General features: G+C 38.6%; 1 protein-coding gene across 1 annotated transcript; it reads right to left on the bottom strand.

The window, feature by feature from the left end:
- Positions 1 to 453: 453 nt before the first annotated feature.
- On the bottom strand, positions 454 to 23,955 carry LOC106138150 (A disintegrin and metalloproteinase with thrombospondin motifs adt-2). Its single transcript, XM_013339204.2, has 13 exons — positions 23,881 to 23,955; positions 19,742 to 19,902; positions 19,203 to 19,374; positions 18,043 to 18,375; positions 17,514 to 17,722; positions 16,975 to 17,166; positions 16,279 to 16,407; positions 15,380 to 15,494; positions 14,629 to 14,775; positions 13,841 to 14,095; positions 13,284 to 13,407; positions 11,564 to 11,739; positions 454 to 1,180 (listed from the first exon to the last, which is right to left on the bottom strand). Exons 1-13 carry the CDS (start codon positions 23,953 to 23,955, stop codon positions 929 to 931), a joined length of 2,340 nt encoding a protein of 779 aa, XP_013194658.2. The 3' UTR covers positions 454 to 928.
- Between the last annotated feature and the right edge of the window lie 1,317 nt (positions 23,956 to 25,272).

Raw genomic sequence — 25,272 nt, 5'->3', positions numbered from 1 at the left:
GTAAAAGTTATGAAGACAATCAAGGGAGCTTATAAGCTTGTGATTTTTCTGGATTTAATATATAAGGCTAGTAGCTCTGAATGCCATTACTTAGCCACTGCTAATCGTGTAACCATTAAGGAACTATAAGACGTAATATGTGTTTTTATGCAGGTAAATTATAAGTAAGAAACCATTTTGGCTGATATTTCCTATTTGGAGAAGAATGAAATGTATTTTGAAAACAATTTAAGAAAAAATTACTTAGTTTTAATAGGTTATTGGTTACCTACATATTGATTAATTCTGAGTGATATTTTCATTAAGTACACAAATAAAGATTATTTATTTGTTTGCTTTAGAATATGCAGAGCTCTCTGGAAAAAAGTATACGGAAAGCTTAAAAAAAATGCTATTTATAAAGATTTATACATATATTTTTAATTAATGTACTTAAAACTAAAACGCCTCAAACTTCCCGAACCTATACAAGTTTTATTAATTTTATAAAATTTAAATGTGTAAACCAACTCACACAAATAAACTAAATAAAGACTAGCATTCGAGTTAAAAGAAATGTAAAGTAATATTCAGTCTACAAAACTACCTAAGACCTAAGAAACTCAGCTTCTCCTTGGTACTAAATAAGTATCTACTTAATATCAATCAAATAAGTATCTTTTTTATTTAGGTACATTAACTTAGTAAGTAGTTTAAAAAACCTAGTAGACCATTCAAATACGTAATACTGAAAGAAGAATCTCTTAAAATCTAATAAATGCTATTTTTCGAACTTTATCGATCTAGGCTTACCTATACTTATAAAATAATTTAAATAAAATGTTCTTCAAGCACACATTAATAATGGAGGTATTTTGTGAAATTCAACAAATAACATTTTGGCAAGATATTCCGTATTTTTACAATGCTTTTGGCGTTGTAACTTAGGTTATACAGAAGAGGCGGTATCATTATTGGATATTTCTATATAGTCCGTTACTTCCCAGTTGGTCTCTGGTTCTTCTGAGAAGAAAGGAGGGAGGGCGGCACGGATTATGGGTACTCCGTCCTCGTCCAGGGACAAGTAGGCTCGCATGGCTGCGGCTTCATCATCAGCGGGCCGAGATCGCGCGTTGAATGACCCGTCAATGTCGTCACTCGGCAGCTCCCAGATATGCCATTGCGCAGTCATCTTGAAGTTCTACAAAACAAATTTTACTCATTAGTCTTATAATAATGACCGAGTAAATGAATTTTAATGGCAGTCTTTGTTTCACAACTTTTGCAAAAAAATACACTTGTATGCTACATTTAAAAAAATATTATAACTCATAGCTCTCTGGCAGTTATATTTATCATAATAACAGCAACATTGTTTAGCTTTCAGGCAAACATTTCAAGAAATAATCAGGATATTGTTATTACCTAAGTATACAATTTTGGTAATCCCAGTCACGTTAAATAATGCAATGTTTAATGTTGCCGGAAAAATATTGCAATGATAGTGACAAAGATGTACATAAGTTTACCCTAATGTAAAGAAAAGAATGCTAATTTGTACTAGTATATGAAAAATCCAACCTCGCTCTTTGTACGAGTAACATTTATAAAATACTAGACTACCACTTTTACCGCGGTGACGCTCCTTTTTTTCTGGGAATTTCCTGAAATGTGTTTCTATATTATGTACTTCTTTTCTATTTCATCTAAATAGATGTAATATTTTTTAATGACAAATTAAAATATATTTATATCTACCTATATATTTAACCACAATTAAGTTAACTTTTTATAGTAGTGTCATTAAAACAACAAAATATTATTTGTATAGATAAGCGCGCTATTGTTTAACTATATAATTTACTGTTATATAATACGCCGGTGGTGTCCCACCGTCAAATTACATCGTCTACACACATTTATTGACATACTGCTTTCACCCCTTTAACGCTAAACTGAATTGGAAATTAAATAAATGTGACAAGGCATTAAACACTATCCGTTTGTATAAAGTAACAAAGAAGTTCAAATACATTAAATCAGCATATCAAATCAACATTTATCAACAATGTTTACATTTTGATAACATGCGGGTCAGGTCTCGCCGGTTTTCTTCACTTTTTAATACATAAAGTAGGTATAAAAGGAAAGAAAACAGTTTCATATTGTACCTAGGTTGTAACATCAGCATATTAAGTATGTATTGTCAGATGAAAGCCTTGACAATAACCGCATTAACTCGATACTGCCCTGTCCTTGCGTGTTCTTCCGCTTCGTTATAGGCTTAGCCGCAACAAGATCATATTTATTGAACGTAGACTAGGATTTATCATTAAATAATATAAATGATAAATTCAACGAAAATGTAGACGACAACATAGCATGTATTATTAATAAGGGCATTATTATAGTACATGTTATATTGTCTTATACCTATTCCTTGTTTATAGACACGAATTCCCAACAATACTACTCAATGGTATATGTATGTTTATACCACAATAAGTATCATAAAATTTTATAAGTAATTCGATTAACAATATTTAATTATTGTACCTATTCGAAATCCTTGGTTTTATAAATTTTTTTATATCTTTTTAATAAACCTAGTTTCCTTTTTTTACTTATCATAACACGCACCTATGTAATCCACTGAATTAAAATTATTTCTAAATGATGTTAGCTCATTGTGTTGTTTCAGGCTTCTTTTTATTAATTTAAGACTACCAATAAATCTAAGCTAGGAAAAGTTGGTTAGGTTCCCAAACAAGGAGTTGGAAAATAAGCGTGTATGTGTTTACTAATCACATTATCTTTAGCAAACAGTGACTTCACGCGTCAGATTTTCATAAAAAAAACAATTTATCATGGCCCATTTAAGAACGCTTCATATCGTGACAGATTACCGACTGATTTACGGCAAATTAGCAAATATATTCTATCTTATTGTGTGACGCACGTGTGTGAGTTCTATTGACGGCTATCTGATAGATAGGTGGCCCGGAGTCGCCGCGGTACCCTCATTTATGAGGCTATTTTGATGGATCAGGCAGACGTAGCACGTGACGCAATTCTTGATAAAACAATAGGATTAGACATAATTATTATATTACTCATTTCTATTTGCTAATATAATAGCAGACGTAATGTTTCTCCTTTTTAGGGATCCGTTGCTTTATGTTCAACTAATAATAATATTGAAACAATAGCTCCTTACCTAAGACTCCAAAATATATTTTTATTAAGAAAAATATATTATGTAGTATAGAAACATCCTCTACACGATTGAATAAAACGAACTTGCCTGGATCACACAACTGATGCTTGATTAGTAAAATATTGAGTGAATAGACTTGAGGTAATCTGAGAATGAAGACAATAATATTGTTTTGCCTGTGTGGTTTTTCGCGCAATAAAAACGGCGTCGTGCGTGCCATACTACGGGGAGAGAGATCTCACTATAGCATTTATATATAAATAAATAAATATAAACGGTACAAATTACACAGATTGAGTTAGCCTCGAAGTAAGTTCGAGACTTGTGTTACGACATACTAACTCAACGATACTATTATTTTATAATAAATATTTATATAGATAAACATTCAAGACCCAGGCCAATCAGAAAAAGATAAAAGATTTGAACCCGGGACCGCCGGTGTCACAGGAGTTTTAAAGAGTCGTAGAAATATTATTTTTTGGTTTTGGTATAATAAATGTAAGTAAGTACATTATTATCTGCAATACCTAAGGATATTTTCCAGGTAAACTACTTAAGCCCTTAAAGAAACACTCGTTTATTTATTGAATACAAAGATACGCTTGTTTTGTTCCGATGTAGACTCAGCAAGTTTTTGAGGAAAACTACATTTTAAAGCCTCTTTATCTAATGACCCACCATATTCTAACATGCGACGTAATAAGGAAAATTGCAGTCAAAGAGATTAGAGATATTACTAACTACTTACACATAATGTGCAATTTGTGATGATAAACAGTGATTAACTTAGAATATAGGTCGCGCGGTGGTTAACCCTTCAGCTGCGGCGGCTATACGCAAACTGCGCACCTCGTCTGCGGCGTTCAAGCGCCGCGGCGGACGGGCGCGCAGTGTCTTAGATTTTGTTGTATATCTGTATATAATTATTTGGGACCTACCCAAAAATTTATTTTTTTTTAAAGATATATAAATGAAGAATCATATGCAATAAATTTTGATGCGAAAAAACACTTGCGTTTATTATATTTAGGTCACTGAATTCAAAACTTACCGAAAAATTATCCATTGTAAATATTTTACTGATTTTGCAATTTACATCTTTCATATATTCTGTTTTTGTTTACTATTCCACAAAGTCCAATAATTGAGGAATTTAATGGTGCCAAAAAGTTATTATGTCCCAAGTAAAATTCTCTAAAATCGTCTTCACAAATAATCCAGTAAGAATCACGATTTCGCCATTTTGCAACTTCTACAACGCAAACTTTATACTTCTATTACCATGAAAATATTGAAATGTAGATTTATTTGAGGCATTGTAATCGTAAATAATGTATTTGGCTTCACAAAACAACAAGTAAAATGTATCTAAATGTCTTAAAATAGTATATTTCTACTAAAAACTGAAAACTTACCTAGAAAACTATCATTTTTTCAATTGGCTCGTTCATTCACTTACATTTGTCTTTGCTCAACTGTAAGGGCAGTGTGGCAAACACGAAAAATTGTAGTTTCGTTTTTATATCAGACATATATAGCTTGCCTAGAGAAAATGAGCGAAAAACCATAGCCAAAAACTAGAAAAATGTATGTCTGTGTGCGTGACTTGTTTGCCTTGCTTGTCTGCTGATGGCCGTATCTGGACAAAATGGCGGCATGTGGTTAACGCCTAACTGCTGATGGCCGTATCCGTCCACTGTCAATGTTTGTCTAACTGCTTTAGGTCGGATCTGGGCATATCTACAGGATGTTTGTTTTTAGTTGTGCACGTTAGTAATTTGGAAAAGAGTGTCTTGTAAAAATAAAAATAAAATGTTGATTAAAATGTTTCTTTTATTGGAATACAAAAATGTACAATGTTTATTGGTTTCCACTACTCTAAACCTATTCAATTCATAGTACATACTAGTAATTATTTTTACCAATGATTCATAGTACATACTAGGAATTATTTTTACCAATGAAAAAATAAAAATAAAATTACAATTTTGTAAAAATAATTACTGAACTGTTTTTGATAAGTTTTTTTTTTCAATAAATCTATAATGATAAGAACTATGTAATATATAAAGACTTATTGAAAAAAAATACTTTCATCAAAATCGGTTCAGTAATTTTTGAGATAGGGAATAGTGTTGAAGTCGGTTGTTTTGTAAAAAAAAATACTTATTTTTAATGAATTATGAATTCAAATTAAACAAAAAAATTTTGCGTAGGAATCGAAATTTTAGATTCCCATCATTTCACTTTACTGATAACAACAACGTTTTAAAAGGGTGTTATTTAAACAGTCTGCAGAATATTCATATGCAAAAAAGTTTACACAAATTCAGAAGCGCAAGTGAAGAATAGGATAACAGAAGAATAGGCACCAAACTGCACTGCAGCAGTGTCTCTAAATGACGTCAACTTAAATTTTAAACAAAGCATGTTTGGACTCAAAACACGCATGCGTTCGATCGAGCTCAAGCCGACTGTAACCAAACTCAAACGTTTATTCAGAAAATAGGCCTTTGTAGGCACTTTTTTACGTCAAATTACATGTAAAAATTATCGATTTAGATAAATTAAATAGATATGTATTCAAAACTCAAATTTAAAATTATTAATTCTTTCAAAGCTAAAGACTACTAGCGCTTCGTAACCGACCACTGCAAGAGAAGAAACGCCGAAAGAAACTCTTTTCAACAGTATTGGTCGCCTACTCGCCTGAAGGGCTTTGAATTTTTTTTTTTTTTATTTTATTTGTATATTCATTCTATGTATCTTATAACCCGTAGACCAAACCAGTGCAGTCCTAAGAAAGAAGGGATCAAAGAGAAAAAAGTATTTTTAAACAATAATCCTAATATTAATATTTAAAAATAAAATAATGTATACATAAATAGATAAACACCCAAGATCAGAAGTCAATATGAAAAAGATAATTTACCAACTTGACCTGACTGGGGATCGAACCCGAGACCTGGAAGTAGCAGTCTGGTGTGTTGACTACTACATCACACATTTTATATAAATATATAACTAATATAAATAAATAGATAATATTTAATTATATATTTTATATATATGTAACTACAGAAGTAATTTACAAACTATAGATTTTCTAAAGTATGATACTCAAGCCAACATTGGCCAACACAAATATACACCGTGCAATGACTGCACGCGATGTTACATTTTTGCCTGCATCTAACACAACGTCCCCTCTTAAATTTATCTTGTTTTTTGGTTCGCTCCTCGGTCACCTCATTATGAACAGGGAAATGATTAAAATCCCTGTTCAGCCTGCTACAGGTGGGGATGGGGACCTGGCGCGAACGTGAGGAGACGTTTTGTCCGAATTCTAAGCAGAGCTCTTCAGCAAGCTTGAAACGAAATTGGCGGTGAGTCATTTTTTTATGCTGGCCAATGTTAGCACAATATATAATATATGCATTTAAAATAGATATATTTAAAAGACGTCTAAAAACTTTAATATACCATTTGATTCCCCTCTTTCTTTCTAATAAATACATGCTTAGCTTTTGATCTTTGAGATCGACGCCTCCCATGTATTTATTATATTCATGGACCACGACTGGTTTGGAGCAGGGTTGGCCAGCCCTGTGCCCTGGAGCCATATCTGTTTTGTGGTAAGTAGATACAGTGGTGACAAGCTTCACATCTTTCCATGCTATGACGGATACATCACCACAGTGTCTACTTACCACACTACCCCTAGCCATCCTTTTATCCTGCAAATTTTGGATTTCTACGGGCGTGTCTTTTCGGCGACGGTTCAGAGTACCGACTACGTCAGTTTTATGTTTTTTTAGAAATTGGGTCAGAGGAACAGAATTATAAAAATTGTCCATGAACAGGGTATATCCCTTGCCTAAATAGTTCTTGAAAAGCTCAAGGACTATTTTGGCAGTGGATGTAGTAAACCCGTAAACCGTTTCTGCAGTTGTCGTGCCTTTGCCGGCATACAAAATTAAATTTACTACGTATCCAGTTACGGCCTCACAGAGTTCATAACTTTTGATACCGAATCGAGCTGCTTTGGAACGAATGCATTGTTTCCAGCTTAAATGACCCTTCCAAAGCAGCAACGATTCGTCTATCGATACTTCTCTGTGAGGCACGTAAATGGACTGGAATTTTTTATTTAAATAATCTATAATAGGTTTTATTTTAGCTATTTTCTTATCACGCCCCTGTACATGTATGTTGTTGTTATCAGTAAAGTGCAAAAATTTTAAGAGCATTACGTAATGATCCCTTGACATCAGTTTTCGAAACTCCGGCATACCCATCACACCCGTCATCCAATATTCCTCTAACCTACTTCTTACACATATTGACATAAATATCATCACACCTATAAGCCTATATAGTTCGGAAACCGAAGTTTCCACCCAGTCGTTCATGCGAGATTTACTTGGCATGGAGTCTCCGGTTTCAAAGAAACCGGTTATTGTTTCCCAAGCGTAATGATTCGTTTCGTGGACAATAGAATCCATCAGAGGCTGGTCCCAAATTTGAGTAAACAAGCCTAAAGGACTTGTTCCCTCAATTTTAGGACCAGCTTCTTCGTTGAAGTCCTCCCTGACCCCTCTAAATTCGTTAAAATCAGATGACCAAGTCAATGGCTCCTCACTAACTTCATCTTCAATAAAATCGTCATCTGATTCCAACATCTGCTGTAACTGATCGAGAGTCAATTCTTCCTCGGCATCCTCATCACTTCCAGAGTCGATGGCTAATTCTTCAGCCAGCTCAGGATCCAGTATGTCTTCATCCTATTAAAAAAACCAAACCCTAAACCACATGCAAGCATACACACAAACATAACAAAAGCGGGTATTGTTAGAGATGCCAACCACAATATTTTTATAAAAAGGAATAATTAGTGTATCCCAACGATGAACAGGAATAGAGATTCCTGTTCATTTTTATTCAATTAACTTTCAATATATTCATGCCATATTGCCAATTTCGCTGAATGTCACTTCATGACCCTCGATGTCACTTCATCAGAAAGTGCTCACTGAGACAAAACTGACGAGCTAAAACACAGCGCGATACGAGTTACCGGAGCGTAGATCCTGTATACCACCTTCCGACTGCATCATCAGACCCTCGATGTCACTTCATCAGAAAGTGCTCACGGAGACAAAACTAACGAGCTAAAACACAGCGCGATACGAGTTACCGGAGCATAGATCCTGTATACCACCTTCCGACTGCATCATCAGACCCTCGATGTCACTTCATCAGAAAGTGCTCACTGAGACAAAACTGACGAGCTAAAACACAGCGCGATACGAGTTACCGGAGCGTAGATCCTGTATACCACCTTCCGACTGCATCATCAGACCCTCGATGTCACTTCATCAGAAAGTGCTCACGGAGACAAAACTAACGAGCTAAAACACAGCGCGATACGAGTTACCGGAGCGTAGATCCTGTATACCATCTCCCAACTATCATGACATCATGTCATCAAAACCAAACGACATTTTGACTAAAACCAATAAAATAAATTTCGTAGATTTAGTTTCAATCAATGAATAAATCACAGAGGCTTTTGAAAGCATGCTGTATATTAGCGTCGCGATACAATACACAGACAGTGTACGACACAAGTAAGATGGCGGACATAGTGCGTATGTGTGCGTGTAACGGATTCTCAGTCTTGAAAAATATAAGATATTTACAAAATCCATGTATTTATTGTAAAAAAGTTAGTGTATTTCAATAGTATAATAAATTTACTATCTAAAACCAATTATATCCATTACAGAGGTATTGGATATAATGCATAAACTAACACGAAAGAAATATGTAACACACTCCATCTACTTTTGAAAAAGCTAAAATCCTTCTTTTTTTACTAAATCTATAAACTTTTACACGTAATTGCTTCGAAAGTAACTATATAATAACGAAATAAAAACATTTACATACCTGTTTGTAATTACAGCCAAAAAAGACGAGTTTTCTCACACGTTCTTCAGTCACTTTGCAACACAACGAAGTCACAATTTGAAATGACTTGGTTAGCTAAATGAACGGATGAAATTCATATTTGACAGTTGTCTATGACGGCTTCATTCGTTAGAAATACATTTCAAATAATAAAACACCTTATTTCTTGTTATTAGATATTATATTTGTGTAAAAACTACGACGAGTGCATTTGGACGGATCCGGAACAAAGCATTCCTAGTACATGCCCGGATACGGCCTAAAGCTTACGAAGGGTTAAAGAACGCTCGGAAAAAATAGTGGGGGCAAACGGCGCATGTGTACATTCGCGCTCAAAAATGCTAAGGGAAATGTTTTTTTTTATTTATTTAATACTAGCTGTTGTCCCGCAACTTCGCCCGCGTGATTTTCCAAAAAAAGTAGCCTATGTTTTAACTCGGTTATTTAACTATGTATATCCATATCTTATAATATACTTATAATGTTAGTATGGATTTTGTGCCTTATAAATACTTATAATCCCTACTTATATTATAAATGCGAAAATGTGTATGTGTGTATGCATGTTCAGTTTTCACACTTAACCTGACCTGGCTGAACCAATTTTGATGAAATTTGACATAGTTATATTCAACCGTGGACGGACATAGGGTAGGGGCGACTTGTACTGTTTGAGAATTGATATATTATTTTAAGTTGTCGCGTACAAATACGATAAAACAATTTGTGCGCAACAGTACCCAAGAGACACGGGACGCGCGAACTCAACGCGGGAAGTAAAGAGTGACTAATCCACCAATACGTGTCGCCGTCGGCGCACACCCGCCCCCCCTCTCTCCTCGTCGCACCAAATAGACCTAAAAATTGATCACTGCGCATGCCCCTTCTACTTTTGCCGAGCGTTCTTAAACCACCGCGCGACCTATACCAGCGAATAGAAAAGATTAAGGCTTATACTTACTACGATCAAAGTGAAGCCAAGTAAATACTCGTACGAGGTAGTATGACTCCAGGCTGCATATTTTTATCCCTATTATTTTCTCAGGTGATAATTTAATTGAGCTGCTTGCTCGGTGTCTCACCTCAGGCAAGCAGTGGTGTTGCAGACAGTAGTAGTCCTGGCTGCCGTCGTGGTGGCACCAGGTGCCGTCGGGGAAGTAGGGCTCCAGGCCGGCATTGAGCTGCTTGTTCGGTGTCTCACCTCAGGCAAGCAGTGGTGTTGCAGACAGTAGTAGTCCTGGCTGCCGTCGTGGTGGCACCAGGTGCCGTCGGGGAAGTAGGGCTCCAGGCCGGCATTGAGCTGCTTGCTCGGTGTCTCACCTCAGGCAAGCAGTGGTGTTGCAGACAGTAGTAGTCCTGGCTGCCGTCGTGGTGGCACCAGGTGCCGTCGGGGAAGTAGGGCTCCAGACCGGCATTGAGCTGCTTGCTCGCTGTCTCATCTCAGGCAAGCAGTGGTGTTGCAGACAGTAGTAGTCCTGGCTGCCGTCGTGGTGGCACCAGGTGCCGTCGGGGAAGTAGGGCTCCAGACCGGCATTGAGCTGCTTGCTCGCTGTCTCATCTCAGGCAAGCAGTGGTGTTGCAGACAGTAGTAGTCCTGGCTGCCGTCGTGGTGGCACCAGGTGCCGTCGGGGAAGTAGGGCTCCAGACCGGCATTGAGCTGCTTGCTCGGTGTCTCACCTCAGGCAAGCAGTGGTGTTGCAGACAGTAGTAGTCCTGGCTGCCGTCGTGGTGGCACCAGGTGCCGTCGGGGAAGTAGGGCTCCAGGCCGGCATTGAGCTGCTTGCTCGGTGTCTCACCTCAGGCAAGCAGTGGTGTTGCAGACAGTAGTAGTCCTGGCTGCCGTCGTGGTGGCACCAGGTGCCGTCGGGGAAGTAGGGCTCCAGGCCGGCATTGAGCTGCTTGCTCGGTGTCTCACCTCAGTCAAGCAGTGGTGTTGCAGACAGTAGTAGTCCTGGCTGCCGTCGTGGTGGCACCAGGTGCCGTCGGGGAAGTAGGGCTCCAGACCGGCATTGAGCTGCTTGCTCGCTGTCTCATCTCAGGCAAGCAGTGGTGTTGCAGACAGTAGTAGTCCTGGCTGCCGTCGTGGTGGCACCAGGTGCCGTCGGGGAAGTAGGGCTCCAGACCGGCATTGAGCTGCTTGCTCGGTGTCTCACCTCAGGCAAGCAGTGGTGTTGCAGACAGTAGTAGTCCTGGCTGCCGTCGTGGTGGCACCAGGTGCCGTCGGAGAAGTAGGGCTCCAGGCCGGCATTGAGCTGCTTGCTCGGTGTCTCACCTCAGGCAAGCAGTGGTGTTGCAGACAGTAGTAGTCCTGGCTGCCGTCGTGGTGGCACCAGGTGCCGTCGGGGAAGTAGGGCTCCAGGCCGGCATTGAGCTGCTTGCTCGGTGTCTCACCTCAGGCAAGCAGTGGTGTTGCAGACAGTAGTAGTCCTGGCTGCCGTCGTGGTGGCACCAGGTGCCGTCGGGGAAGTAGGGCTCCAGGCCAGCGTCGTTGAGCTCGACGCGCGGCGCGTAGAACCCTCCGCCCGACGCGCGCCGGCAAAACACCGCGCAGCCCATCCACATGCGAGCTATGAATAAAACACATACTTGTATATATTTTAGAATTTAAAAAGAGCGTCGGTGTTCGAATCGGTAAGGTGCCCGTTAAAATGCATGATGCGCAGAAAGGCACAGGTTCGAATCCCACCTCGGCCATGTACCAAGGACTATTCTCGACTCGATGCTTTTACGTTGAGGGAAAACATTGTGAGGAAACCTGCACATTCAGGAAACAAAAAATTATTATTTATTTCTATAAATGAGAATGTTTAGATGGTTTGATCATGTTGAAAAGGGTGAATGAAATCACATTAACTAAGTGGAATGTACAAGGCGAACGTTAATAGGACCATTGGCAAGGTATAGAACAAAACATAATGAAATCGGGGACGTTCTTATGAAAGGTCAGATCAAAAGTACTGTTAACCAATGGGCTTACGTTAAAAGATTGATAAATGAGGATGAAGCAAAAAGTATATAAGGATCATGACATGTTAGTCTCTGCTCTCTCTCTCTCTACCTATCATGTATCTTTCCGATCACAATTACATCTGAATTTAATGAATTACATTGGTATGCACGAGTAAAAATCTAACACAGAATAAAAAGGACTCTGCTACGAACTACCCTGATATTCGTAGCGGCCTCTACGATTAGAGCTACGCGCTACGACAGTGTAGCAGCTGTAGCTTGGTGATGCTTACGCTTTGGCTACGTATATTTTTTCAATTCGGTATCATTCATTTACTTATTTACCTTTAATCTACTTTAAAAAAGGAAATTCTCAATTCGATTATTGTTTTTTTTTTGGTTTATTTTAATAATGTGCCGTATTCTCCCGGCACTTTAGAAAAGGACCACTCCATCTCTTTCCCGTGGATGTCGTTAAAGATCACTCAGGAAATAGTATCCATGTTTGTAAGGCAGGGAAAAAAACTTGTGTGCCACAGTTGCTCTCTTTCCGTGTAGATTGAAAAGTCAATTTAGGGAAATGCTAATAAACAGGGGATTTTTCTTTGAGGCGATGAAGATGCAAGAAACCTTTCACTATTTGAAACTCAATTCCATCATTAGGCTATACAGCTGAACGTGACAATTTAGTATTTTCAAAACTGTTGGCTCTGTAACTCCGCAAAGGATATAGACGTGATAATATATATGTATGTATATTTTAAAAGGAAAAATAATACTTAATATACTTAGTGCCATGTGGTTCCCGGCACCAATACAAAAAAAGAAGAACTCCATCTCTTTCCCATCGATGTCGTAAGAGCCGACTAAGGGACAGGCTTACAAACTTGGGATTCTTTTTTTTAGGCGATGGGCTGGCAACCTGTCATTATTTGAATCTCAATTCTATCATTAAGCCAAACAGCTGGACGTAGTCTTTCGGTCTTAACGAGACTGTTGGCTCTGTCTACCCCGCAAGGGACATAGACGTGATTATTGTATGTAGGTATGATTCGCAGTGTATACCCGACCGCGTCACACTATCAGTAATAAACTTTGGAGAATTATATTCGTGAGGTGAGTCTATTTCTTCAAGGGCTGTTTTTACACTTGGATTACTGACTAGGGTCGTGAGGAGCCTGCAGTCCTCCTCCGCGAGGGTCCAGCGTGGGCACCTTCGCAGCAAACGCGCCGCACTTGCGGGACGCCAGCTCCCCGGCCGACACACGAGTCTTCTTGCCGCATATCTGCAATAATGCATATTCATACATATAACTTGGTATCTAAAAAAGACCAATAGCAGCCAATAATTTGGTGTTTGAACTTCTTGCCTGTATGTTTGTTTTCATATCACGCGAAAACTATTGCTCCAATTTGAAAGTGGTTTTCTCAGACGTGCTAGGCTTGGTCTAACTTAAAACTAAGGGTATAAGCTTTTATGTCTAATGATTGTCTGTGTTGTCTTTTTCGGCGACATATAAAAGTAACGCTCTCTTAGGCAAGTAATGTGGAGGACATATTCAACCTTGCTGAATTTATGAACAACCGTCTCCGAAAATTTATCAAGCTAATTCAAATCCTCAATTCTATCGTTAAGTCTTACAGATAACGTGGCCTTCCAGTCTTGGAAAAGGACGTGATTTATGTATGTATCGGTATTCTTACAAGTTATATACGTACTTTGGTATCATCACAAAGTGTAACGTCATACGCTGCTCCTTCACAGCCGGCGGCTGCTTGGCACGTTCTCCGTCTCTCTCTAAAGCCTCGGGAATGAAGAGTGCAGCCTGACTGGCAAGTGGCCTCTTTCCAGCCGCCCCACCCTCCGACTCCGAGGACTCCAGGGCTTCCTCCGCTGGTGGTGATGTTGATGCTCGCGGGTTTTGGAGAAGATGGCGGATCGTGAGATGGCACGCATTCTCCGCCTTGACACCACTGGAAACATATTTCCAACGTCAACCTCAGGAAATCATGCATTATCAGTTACCTACAATTATCAATTACGTTCGTTTTACACCTAAGCATGAATAATTCTAGTATCGAAATTGTGTGTTAAAATCCTGATTATACTGCAAGTAGAAGAAACATTAACGCCCGGTAGATTGGACTACAAATAAACGATCAAGCAAAACGCTAACTGTCCATTGATAGTCCGCGTTTGTTCAATGTAGTCCGCTTATTTTAAACCTAGGTTTTCATACTCGTACATAAACTCCATAAATCATGTAGTACGCAACGTGAGAAAATTGTAAATAAAGGTATGTGGCAAGTGGAAAGAAGTGGTCTCATCCTACCCCTCCGGGAAAGAGGCGTGATTTATGTATGCTATGCATGTATGTTTATAGTGTGTTTGCGAGTAAAGTTAATTTTTGTTTCAAATGATCAACCAGTTTCTTTTCTTTCTATATACAGCCTAACTCAATACCATCCAAGTGGTACGTAAACGCTTGGAACTTGGAAGTATTTACCAAGTTTGGTCCGCATGGCGTGCCGGGCAGCGCAGGCCCGGCATGGTAGAAACCGGCGCGGTGCGGCGAGCGGCACGCCAGCTGCTCGCAGTGCGAATGCGCGCCCAGGGAGGGCACCGCCACTGCGTCCGGGTCCCGGAGGAACACCTGCATTAAACACCATATTGTTAAGTTCTTTACTAGGTGTTGAGATTATTGCTATTAACGAAAGCGAGAGTAGCCCACCCCTCCCTGATTCAGCTCGTATAACCGGAAGATTGTTAGAACCATGGGTGGTTGGATAATTTATTAAAGACGTATGATAAAATTTTGCCTCTGAATCACAAAGTTCCGCGGGGTTCAATCCTCGTACAGGTCGGTCATGATGAAAAACGGAAGCAAAACGGCCGAGGATTCAAATGAAAACACACCGAGATGAGGAAGGTATACCGTGGTATGTGGTAGGGACTAAAAAATATCCTGTGTCACATTTTACAATAGTCCGTCGCAAAAACTAATTACAGATTTTGTACAAATAAACGAAGCAAAAAGTATGTAAGGATATATTTTTTTACTTACTCTTTCAACACAATCATGAGAGTTTATCGCTCTAACAACCGCCGGTTATAGGACCCGAATCATGGGAAGGATACACTGTTCTCGCTGTTGCTTTCTCTGACAGTACACCCGTAATCCTATAACTACTCGTAACGGTCAATTGACAGTCGAGACTCTGCCAGCAGAAATACTCCGTACTTCACAAGCACGTTACCTCACACTGCCGCTTGGCTCCCCAGACGGCGCCGGGAGCACCGCTGAACTTCTCATGTCGCAGCTCATCAGGAGAGTCCAACTCGTCCCCGCCATCTTGCAAGCAAGTCGCCCATCTACAAAAATAGAATCAACATACATAAGTACTTAGATAACATTCGGTATTTATGCCTTAAGTGGTAGACGACAATGCCTGAGATTCGTGATATGCAAATACTTGCGCCGACTTGACAACTTGACCCGACGAATAAAATTCATGCACCGACAAAAAAGGACGTCAGTAACAATTATTATAATCCAACTTTGATGAAGCTTTTACAGCAAAGCTGTACTTACTACTACTACATACATACATACAATTGGCCACGTCTATATCCCTTGCGGGGTAAACAGAGCCAACAGTCTTGAAAAGACTGAATGGCCACGTTCAGCTATTTGGCTTAATGATAGAATTGAGATTCAAATAGAGACAGGTTGCTAGCCCATCGCCTAAAAAAGAATCCCAAGTTTGTAAGCCTATCCCTTAGTCACCTTTTACGACATCCATGGGAAAGAGATGGAGTGGTCCTATTCTTTTTTGTATTGGTGCCGGGAACCGCACGGCTTACTACTTACGACTAGACTGTCTCTATTATTACTAAATTTTTAGATAAATTTGTCTACGAGTTATTCTAGCATTTCGGCTCAGTCTGGATCGCGAGTGCGTCGTAATATTGAACACACGGTTAGTAGGCTCGAAATCAATGCGAGTACGGAATGTAGTAGTTTGGAATGTCCAGGATTGTCAACGCCGATCACGTAAGGAACCTCCATCACAAATGTCAAATCTATCCAGCGGTTGGGCTGTGCTTTCATTTCCTACAAGGATTTCATGCATAACTGTAATTTGTGATAACATACTGTAGATCCGCAACCACTTGCGCGCTGCATGGAGACCATGTGGCCTCGCCGCTGGTGCCGCGGGAAGGAGACATGATGTAGCCGTCACGTGCGCAGGAGTTGCCTGTGCCGTCGTGGTGCATGCCTAAGCTGTGGAGTAAATTAAGTTGCCGAATATGTAAGTCACGCTTGTAAAAGTATGGTTTCAGTTAGCTAAAGGCACTTAGCTTCGGCCTTTCGCATTTTGCCCTAAATCAATCTATAGCAAATACCTAGCCTGCATCATTACAAATGGGTATACTAGTATTGCGTAGATAAAAGATTTAGTTACCTTTCATATTTTATCCATAATTTTTAAAATGTTTGTAACAATGGTAGACGATAATTTCAACTCAACCAAATATAAACTCTAGAGATTTGACATATTTTATTATTGTTTAAAAAAATCCCGAAAGCTTGCTTGAAAAAGTAATCAAAGTAAGGATTAGTGAAGCCATTTAGCCCAGTCACAAGAAGTTGGATCTGATTTAAATTCTTTAGAGAAACGATGAACACTGTCTGCTCAGCTTTGTATATAGTTGAGGTATAAAAAGCTAAATAGTTTTAGCAGGACCTTTAGCGGTGGAGGCATCCTGATACTTTTTTTATAAAAAATAATCATCGTTGGCGAGATAGAGAGTTTTTATAGGAGTAAACAGAAGATCATTATTGACTGACTTGTGCCCAATCTCGTGTGCGAGAATGTAGACCGAAGTGAAGCCGGCAGACGGGTAGGGCCGGCCCAGCATGTCGTTGGCTCCGAACTCAGCCACGACGCAGGCGTGGGGCGCGAGGCACACGCCGCCCACCGGCGCGAGGCCCATCGTCACGCCGTTGCGCCGACCGCCATCCTCGGAGTAGAAGTCTAGTCTGGAAACAATAACTTAACAATTAAGGTTACAGGTTACAAAATTTGATCCTATGCTTGGATATGGATCGTTGTTTGTAATATCTTTATTGCACAGAAATTTACACAATTATAAAATACGAGTAGTTCATAGTAGAAAAGGAACTATATCACTTGCATTGGCGGAAGTATCCCGTGAAGGGATCTCTTTCAGTCTAGTTGTAATTTTGAATAGTTATATATTTTTAAGAGTATCTCTCTGTTTTATTGCCTCCCCAGCGATTGTGCAACCAAAAAAACAGTCAAATTATGATGATTTGGTACATTTAATCATGAATGTTCATTATTCATTTGCATGTTTTCTTTTTACCCAGAAAGTAGAAGTGCCATATCCCAATGCTCCGGATCGTCATCGTCCTCCACGTTGAGAGAGCGTTGATAGGCACAAAAGGCATCCAGCAGCCTGCCTCGCTCAGCGTGAGCTGGCAACGTCTTGGGTTGACTGCGGAGGAACGTCAACCGTACTAGAGACAGTTGGATGTGAGTGCCAAGTGATGAGTGCTGGTATAAGGCTTGCACCTGAAAATGTGTTCATCAACTGAATATGGAAGTGTTTTTAAGATTTTAGCCTCTGCAATTCTTCAACGCTCTTAATTTTATTTAATAACTAGCCGTTCGCCTCGAACTTAGACCTCGCGAATACTTTTTTTTATAAAAATGACTGTTAATTAATTTTTTTATGCCCCAGGAACTTTAAAATTTATATTGACATATCCTGCATATACCTTTTAACTTCATCAAAATCAGATCAACGGTTCGAAAGATATCTCAAGTTGTTGATAGACTTCACTCGCATCGCTCGCTCGGTCAATGAAATGTGGTTGCACAGATTGACTTACCCCATTGATATACGCCAACAGCATATCCCTAAGATCTGCCTCATTGTAATTCATGAAGGGGTGGAAGGTTTTATAAGCAGCTTCGTCCAAAAAAAGAGCGATTTCTATTGTGTAATTAGGCGGGCCGGGTTTTTGCCTGGCCTTCGGTCGGAGGTAGTGCCTGCGCGGGCGTCGTACGCGCGGTCGCAGCGGTCGCGCGTCGTCGAGCGGCGCGGGCGGCGGCGGCGCGCGTCTTATGATATGCGCGGTGCGGTCACCGTTCTCTGCACGACCAGACCCATTTGGCAAAGGACGAACCTCGTATGTGGAATTTTCTACTACGATAAGTCCGTGCTGGAATACAAAATATTAGAATATAACTGCTGTTTTTGATTTAAGTCTTAGAAAGGCCCATTCCCTCTCTAATTTTGTTTTAATTAATAAACCATCCATTTTTTAAACAGCCATTATTATTTAACATTACATGTAGGATATGGATATTTCCATAATTTAACATAAAACAATAAAAAATATCGTAATAACTAATACATACTTTATTTCATTCATTAAAAACTAAATAATATAGGTACTATCTTGTCAGCACAACAGTACTCATATGTAGGTACCTAAGTATAGTTAAGTAAAGATTAGAAAAAGTGAGAATATCGTTGCATGTCACGGAGGTGATCAATCATCGAATCTGTCTCATTACGCAGCACAATTCAGGTCACTAAATTTATTCTCCACACAATTTCTAAGTTGAGTGTGTTTTAATTGATCAATTGAAATAAATTTCGCTCCGTCTCGCCACGATTAAAACAAATTTAAAAACTGTTACTGCGAATTTAAAAAAATAACAATTACAGTTCAAGGAAAAAATTTAAGGGCTAAAGGCTAAAGCTATTTGAGCAATAAAAATATTTTTGTTACTTATTTATGCTTATAGAAATAACTTGAATGAGTTATGTATGTATGACGATTAAAAAGTTTGATGTGCCATAAAATTTGTGAGTACACTAAAGCTAAAATAATGCCTATTCAGAATTTAATGTTAGTGCTCATGATTGGCTGAATCTTTCTGTTCAATCATTATTTATTATGCTATATAAAAAATAATGATTGAACAGAGAGATTTAATAAATGTCATTTGTAATGACAGTAATGTAATGACTATGGCTTACCAGAGAATGATCCTTGCAGGCGGAAAATGCGGCGACGGCATCAGGACCGGCATGCAAGAAGTGGCAGGAGACGTCGACGGCAGACAGAGGCTCCTCTTGTCCTCGCTCTGACCAAACACCAAACTGCGGTGCCACCAGTCTTCGATTTGGTACAAGTTGTAATTCGAAACTCCTGGAATGCAGATATGTAAACGCTGAATTTCCTTTATTCAAAGATAGATCAGAAGCTGTTTCATTTCATAATTATCTGTCTAATCCGAAGCCTTACGGTAAATAACGGAACACCAATCTGTTCATTTAGATATCCTCACGGCTTTTTGTCTGTTGGTATCCCCATAGCGTTAGCAGTTTAATTAGAACCAGAAAACATTAATTAAATACTTACTAAATAACTCCATGGAAATAAAAGTTCGGAGCAACCACTAATCGCTAGTTCAATTATTCGTCTTCATCATCGATACACTTTCCGAGTTTATCGATGATGTATATTATGAAGTATTTAATAGATTAAGTTTAAAGAAATTAGTCAAGTGACTCACCGTCCGAACGCATCGAAGTTGTACGGCAGCGGTATGTCACCGTGAGGGCCGTCGGCGGCGAACTGCGCCTCCCGCGGCAGCAGCGCCGGCAGGTATACCACCTGCACGTCTGCGCCACGCGCCTGGTGCTCCCGGCCTTGCTCGTCGCTAGTCCACCAACCCTGCAATTCATGTAATCTTTTTATGAAGTCCATTTGTTGCTTAACGAATACTAGTAGGTACCCTTAACTGACGTGGTTGCTTGAAGAGAGCTATGAAAGTGGAAGAAGCGAAAGAAGTATGCAGAGATCGTGGCAAGTGGCAAGATCTCGATTCTGCCTACCCGTTTGATTTAAAGAAAGAGCCGTGATTTCATGTTGATAATTAAGTACTATTATTGTCAGACGTTTAAATTTACCCTCTTTAAAAAGACAAGAGGTGTAGAAACATCAACAGCCTGTTTAGCGCAGTGGTAATGTTTCTACATCTGAATTTCAGATTATGGGTTTGATACCCAGTCAGGTCATTATAAAAAACGATGTTTTTAAAATAATCCTATGTCTTGGATGTTTATTTACTTACTTTTATATCGTCGAGTTATTATTACCAAAACACAAAATACATGCACTTACTCTGGAGCTAGCTCAATCTTTCCAATTTGTCCCGTATATATTTATTATTTTTTTCTGTCCTAGCTAAGCGTAAACTATTTTTGCGATCAACAGCGATGCAATGATCTTTTCTCTACACCCACAACCGACATACTCGTACCTAAATCAAAAATTAAATCATTAGATGACGCATGTTTAGCTATGTTTGAATGCATGGTTATTCAGACTTACTCAGCATCTTTAATATTTGACATGTCTATTTGACAATGCTATCAATGTGGGTATCAGGAACGCGTCAAATTGAATTCGGTCTGAAGATAAATTCTACCAGAACTGGGCCCCACGAGGACATCTGGGTGACAAGCGAGGTGGAGACGCATGACACCACTTTCCCCCCATTGTTTTAAAATTCTCACGACTATTTGTTTGTTATGTCAATTAATGGTTAGTGATGAATCTTTACCCCAGTTGTAAGGTCAATTAACGCTGCCTATAATAGTGTAGGTATAAGTTTCTAATCTGCTTACGACCTTTGCCGTGGTTTGTTTTACTACCAAACGGCATATAAAATTAAACAACAAACGGTTATGTAATACAACGAACTTTCCCGCATCAGTTTCTTCGGAAAATTCATTATATATTCATAAATTCTATACAAACGATGTCTTATATTTTACGTACCTATTTATGAAATCATAACTTTCGTTAGAAATAACATCTCATGGAAACTTTGTTACTTATAGTTTTCCCGCAAAACAACAACACGTAACAAGCAGGTAGGCAAGTGATATAAAAATACTGAATCGTTTTTATGAAAACATACCTTTGTAATCGGTGATACATTTTATTGATTGACTAATAACCATAGAACTCGTACAGAGTATATAGGTACCTAGTTAGTTTTCTCATTACAACTGAAAAGTTTTCTGTAGGTATACTTGACCGACCCCTTAGATTAAAAACACTTATTTCTTCATCTAATTTTGATGACAGGAGTGACGTGAGAATGTACCTTCTCACATAGATAATATTTGTTTCTGAATTTTGGTGTAAGAATTTACGAACACCTAAGTATCACTAGCGACGATACTATTTTGTACAACGAATTAGGCTTGCTTTATGACTTAGCTGTTATTTGCACAAAATGAAATGATTGATGATGTTCTCCGAAAAGGCGGCATTGAATGAAAATGTAAGTAGTTTGTTGGGCTCATTGTATACACGTATAGGTACTAATGCACGACTTTTGGCAAGTCAGTGCGGCCGATGGAGACGAGTGAAACCGAAATCAACACCACACGTGAGTCAGCTAAGTGTAGGTTCGACATTAGCGGATGTGAGCGAAGTAAAGGGGAAAGTAAAACTATTTGTTTTTCCATTTCTTCTGCGAGACAATGCTAGTTCCAGTGAATTATACCCGAAATGTACCGGACAATTGTCGAGCACCTCATTATTTTTTACACAATTTGAGTGTTACGTCTGTATGTATTTACGATGAAAGTTATTGGCATCGGGTCCATTACGCAGAGCCTGCGATCACGTCTCGATCGCGGCACCCCGCGGCTGCATTGTATGTAGCGCCATGTGAATCATCCGCGTCGATTGAAAAACGGTACGTGAGGCTTGCTCTTGTGTAACCCGCTACGTGATCTGGTGCGGTAAAGCTCCCAACTTATTTATTATGTAATAGCGATAATTGACAAAATAAATAATATTATTATTAGGCATACGGACAAGAATATAGTGAAAGTTTTATTACTTTGTTCATCTAGTAAAATTATTATTTATCGAAATCTCACGAATATTTCGTGACATAATAGTTTTGTATTGTTTATGTCATAATAGAGGTAAGCCCACAGTCGACTTTACACGGACTTGTCCTAGTTTTGTTTTTCTGAATGAAGCTTTTGTTACTTTGTTGAGAGTTGTCATGTACTCTACTGTACTACTACTACTCTGATATTGACACTTTTTACATATTTTGTTTCTTTTGAATTAGTTTTGACTCGTGTCAGAGGAGAGTGTTGTGTTGTGATTGTGGGGCTAAAAATAGATCCCTATTCGATCGCCGAAAATTAATATTTAAGGTATAATAAACATAAGAATATAAAAAACTACTACGCACTGCTTTGATTAATACGTGCAAGTTGAAGTCTTATCCTCTGTTAATTTTGACTTTTCTAAATAACATTTAAGTAGGTACAAGATAAACGTGAAGTATGCATAAGTACTTTAATGCACTCTCAGCAAACGAAAATCTAATACGGTAGATTAGTTTTATTTGTCAAAATATTTTGCTTATTAAATTTTACCCTTTGTTTATTAATTTATCTATTTACTTAGTTTAACAAAAAACTTACTATTGCCTAGAGCTTTGTTACAAAGCGTCACTATTCCGTACCGACCGTATGTTCATCAGTTCATATTTTAAATCAAATAAAAACTCAAGTGCACCTACGTTATGAACTATTCGTTAAAGCTGTGACTTGTCTGTCCTCGACCATATTAAACAAATCATGTGGGTCGAGTACTTTGTCAATGATTGCGAACTTGCGGTATTCGTAACCGCTGAAGTATTTTGTTAACATCATACGTATGTGTAGAAGTTAACCATAATGAGTCAGTCACGTAATTAACATCGACCTCATACATGTTCCACACATATAAATTTCGTTCGTTTACTTTTATAATAAGTAATTTTTTTTTTATTTACCTTATGCTAATAATATTATGGATTTCAGGTATTGAAAAATTTACTGAGTACATATATGTACTCCATTACATTTATTCGAATTTTGGAATATAAAACAATTAAAAAGAACACACTAACATATATAACCACATGTACCAAGATAAAATGTAGAGATCGGTTCGTAGAGAGAGAGAGAGGTAGTGAGGAAGTAACCAGGACTAACACCAGGAGGAAGTAGAACGATATTTGTGTTTGTGTTGTGAATATTAATTCCATTTTTAGCAAATGGATGTGTTATTATTATTTATTTACTCTATTAGATTATTATCTAATTTATTATTATTATTCATTGTTAAATTAAATAATAAAATTGAATAGGCACTATTTAAAACTGCGTGCACCACCTTAGGCTTCATCTTGCTTACCACCAGGCAGATTGAAGTCAAACGCACTCAATTCTTTTATAAAAAAAATCTTAATTTAATAGGGAAGCTTATAAATTTCAATAAATAAGCAAAAAATATTATTTCTAATAGCCCGCAAAGAGTCGATTACTTGCAAGAATCTCGAAATATACCTTCTGAATAGAAGGAACTGTAAATGCAGTAAACATTTGCTATTATTTTTGAATAAAAAAGAAACATCCAACATTTCTTTTAATTAAGTTGTATGATACTTATTTTATCGAAACAATTATTTCTAAGTAGCGTTTTTTTTAATTTATAATTTATGCACACGTACAAGATGGTATATACGTAAACTAAAATAAAATTACGCTTAAATATTATAAGGTATAGCATGCAATATAGTGCACCCCGCCCGCCCACGCCAAGCGGCGGCGGCTGCTGCAAACTTACGGGAAAACTCGCAGGCGCGCCGCCTCGTAGCACGAAAAACAGCGCTACGGCCACTATCTCAGCTCTCGCGGTCATGGCTGTTCTCTCACATCTCACTGCACCGGCTACAAGACGAATCAGCCTTTCTTACACGACACACTACTTTATACGGAAAAAATCGGAAGTCGTATGCAGGTACTTTGAATATCAGTCGCGATGCACCGCGCGCGAGCGGGCTCGTGTTATGAACGATTAGAACGCGCACACTTATGCGGCGCCAGCTACCGAATAAGCATTGCGAGCCCCCGAATGAACACCTTTCGCACCTCGGAGAGAAAGTCGAAGGAAAGTGCAGATTTTGGCTGTCAAGACACCGCCCACACACGTCCCCGGAGGAGCATTGTCGCGAGTCATCCATCAGCACAGCCCGCCGCCAGCGCCGCCGCATAGGCCTCTGCTAAGCAAAACAAATGTATGAGCAACGTCGCGACCCAATCATTACGGACACAGCACTACCCGGCGACTGCCGAGCATGCATGCTCCGCAGGCACCACATCACTCACCACACCAATCACTCTAATGACACGAAATCGCTATCATATTTTTGATCCTACGTATCTCTCATTATTAATTAGCGAACTCATCTCTGCTATTTGAAATATTTAACTAATTAGCAACACACAGTGTAACATAGTCACGTGGATTGCCGCAATTTCTTTTTGATTGTATGAAACGTACAATTTCTTATACTTAGATATATCAAAACGATTGCCTTATTTCCATGATCTCATCATCAGGCTAATATACCTTAAACATCAGATGGTAGGCCACTGTACGTTTACGTACCTACCTACAAACTGTAAGGGCAGTGCTACAGATAATGGTTTATTACTTTGAAATTTTGTACTTATATAGAAAGAAACACTAGCTGTTGTCCGCTACTTCATCCTACTTTAACCTTTAGTGATTTTAACTTATTATGGTATTTCAATGTCTAATCTACCTATATTACTGCAAATTTTCACGAAAATTCAGGAGTTTTTATATAAAAGAGTTAAAAGTTACACACATCAAGAAATTACCCAATACCCGCATCAGCGCATCAGCAAGTCGATTTTCAATTCTCTGAAGAATAATTTATTGGAATTAAGTTTAAAAGTTACGCCTACTTGGTCTGATAATGTCGGTAGTCTTACAAACTAAATGTTACATTATGTTTTTAACATAAAGATCACAAATTCTTCATTTTTTTTTCTTTTGCAGTTAGTGTAAGTACTTATTATAAGACGAGCGAATTTGTTTACCGACTTCAAAAATGGAGGAGGTTCTCAATTTGACCATATTTTTTTATGTATGTTCATTCATATCATCGGTATTTATAATCAAATTTGAAAAAATATTTTTGGATTCAAA

The sequence above is a fragment of the Amyelois transitella genome, chromosome 3, assembly GCF_032362555.1.
Source record: "Amyelois transitella isolate CPQ chromosome 3, ilAmyTran1.1, whole genome shotgun sequence".
NCBI lineage: Eukaryota > Metazoa > Arthropoda > Insecta > Lepidoptera > Pyralidae > Amyelois > Amyelois transitella.
This window is presented reverse-complemented; position numbering and strand designations above follow the sequence as displayed.

Bases quoted from the DNA above. Each gene is read 5' to 3' on its own strand.
- LOC106138150 (XM_013339204.2), bottom strand. From the start codon at position 23,955: ATGACCGCGAGAGCTGAGATAGTGGCCGTAGCGCTGTTTTTCGTGCTA. The intron at 18,376-19,202 runs GTAAGCCATAGT...TTTGTATTCCAG, and splicing joins CCTGCAAGGATCATTCTCTG to CACGGACTTATCGTAGTAGA. The intron at 14,776-15,379 runs GTAACGTGCTTG...TGTTTAATGCAG, and splicing joins GAGCCAAGCGGCAGTGTGAG to GTGTTCCTCCGGGACCCGGA.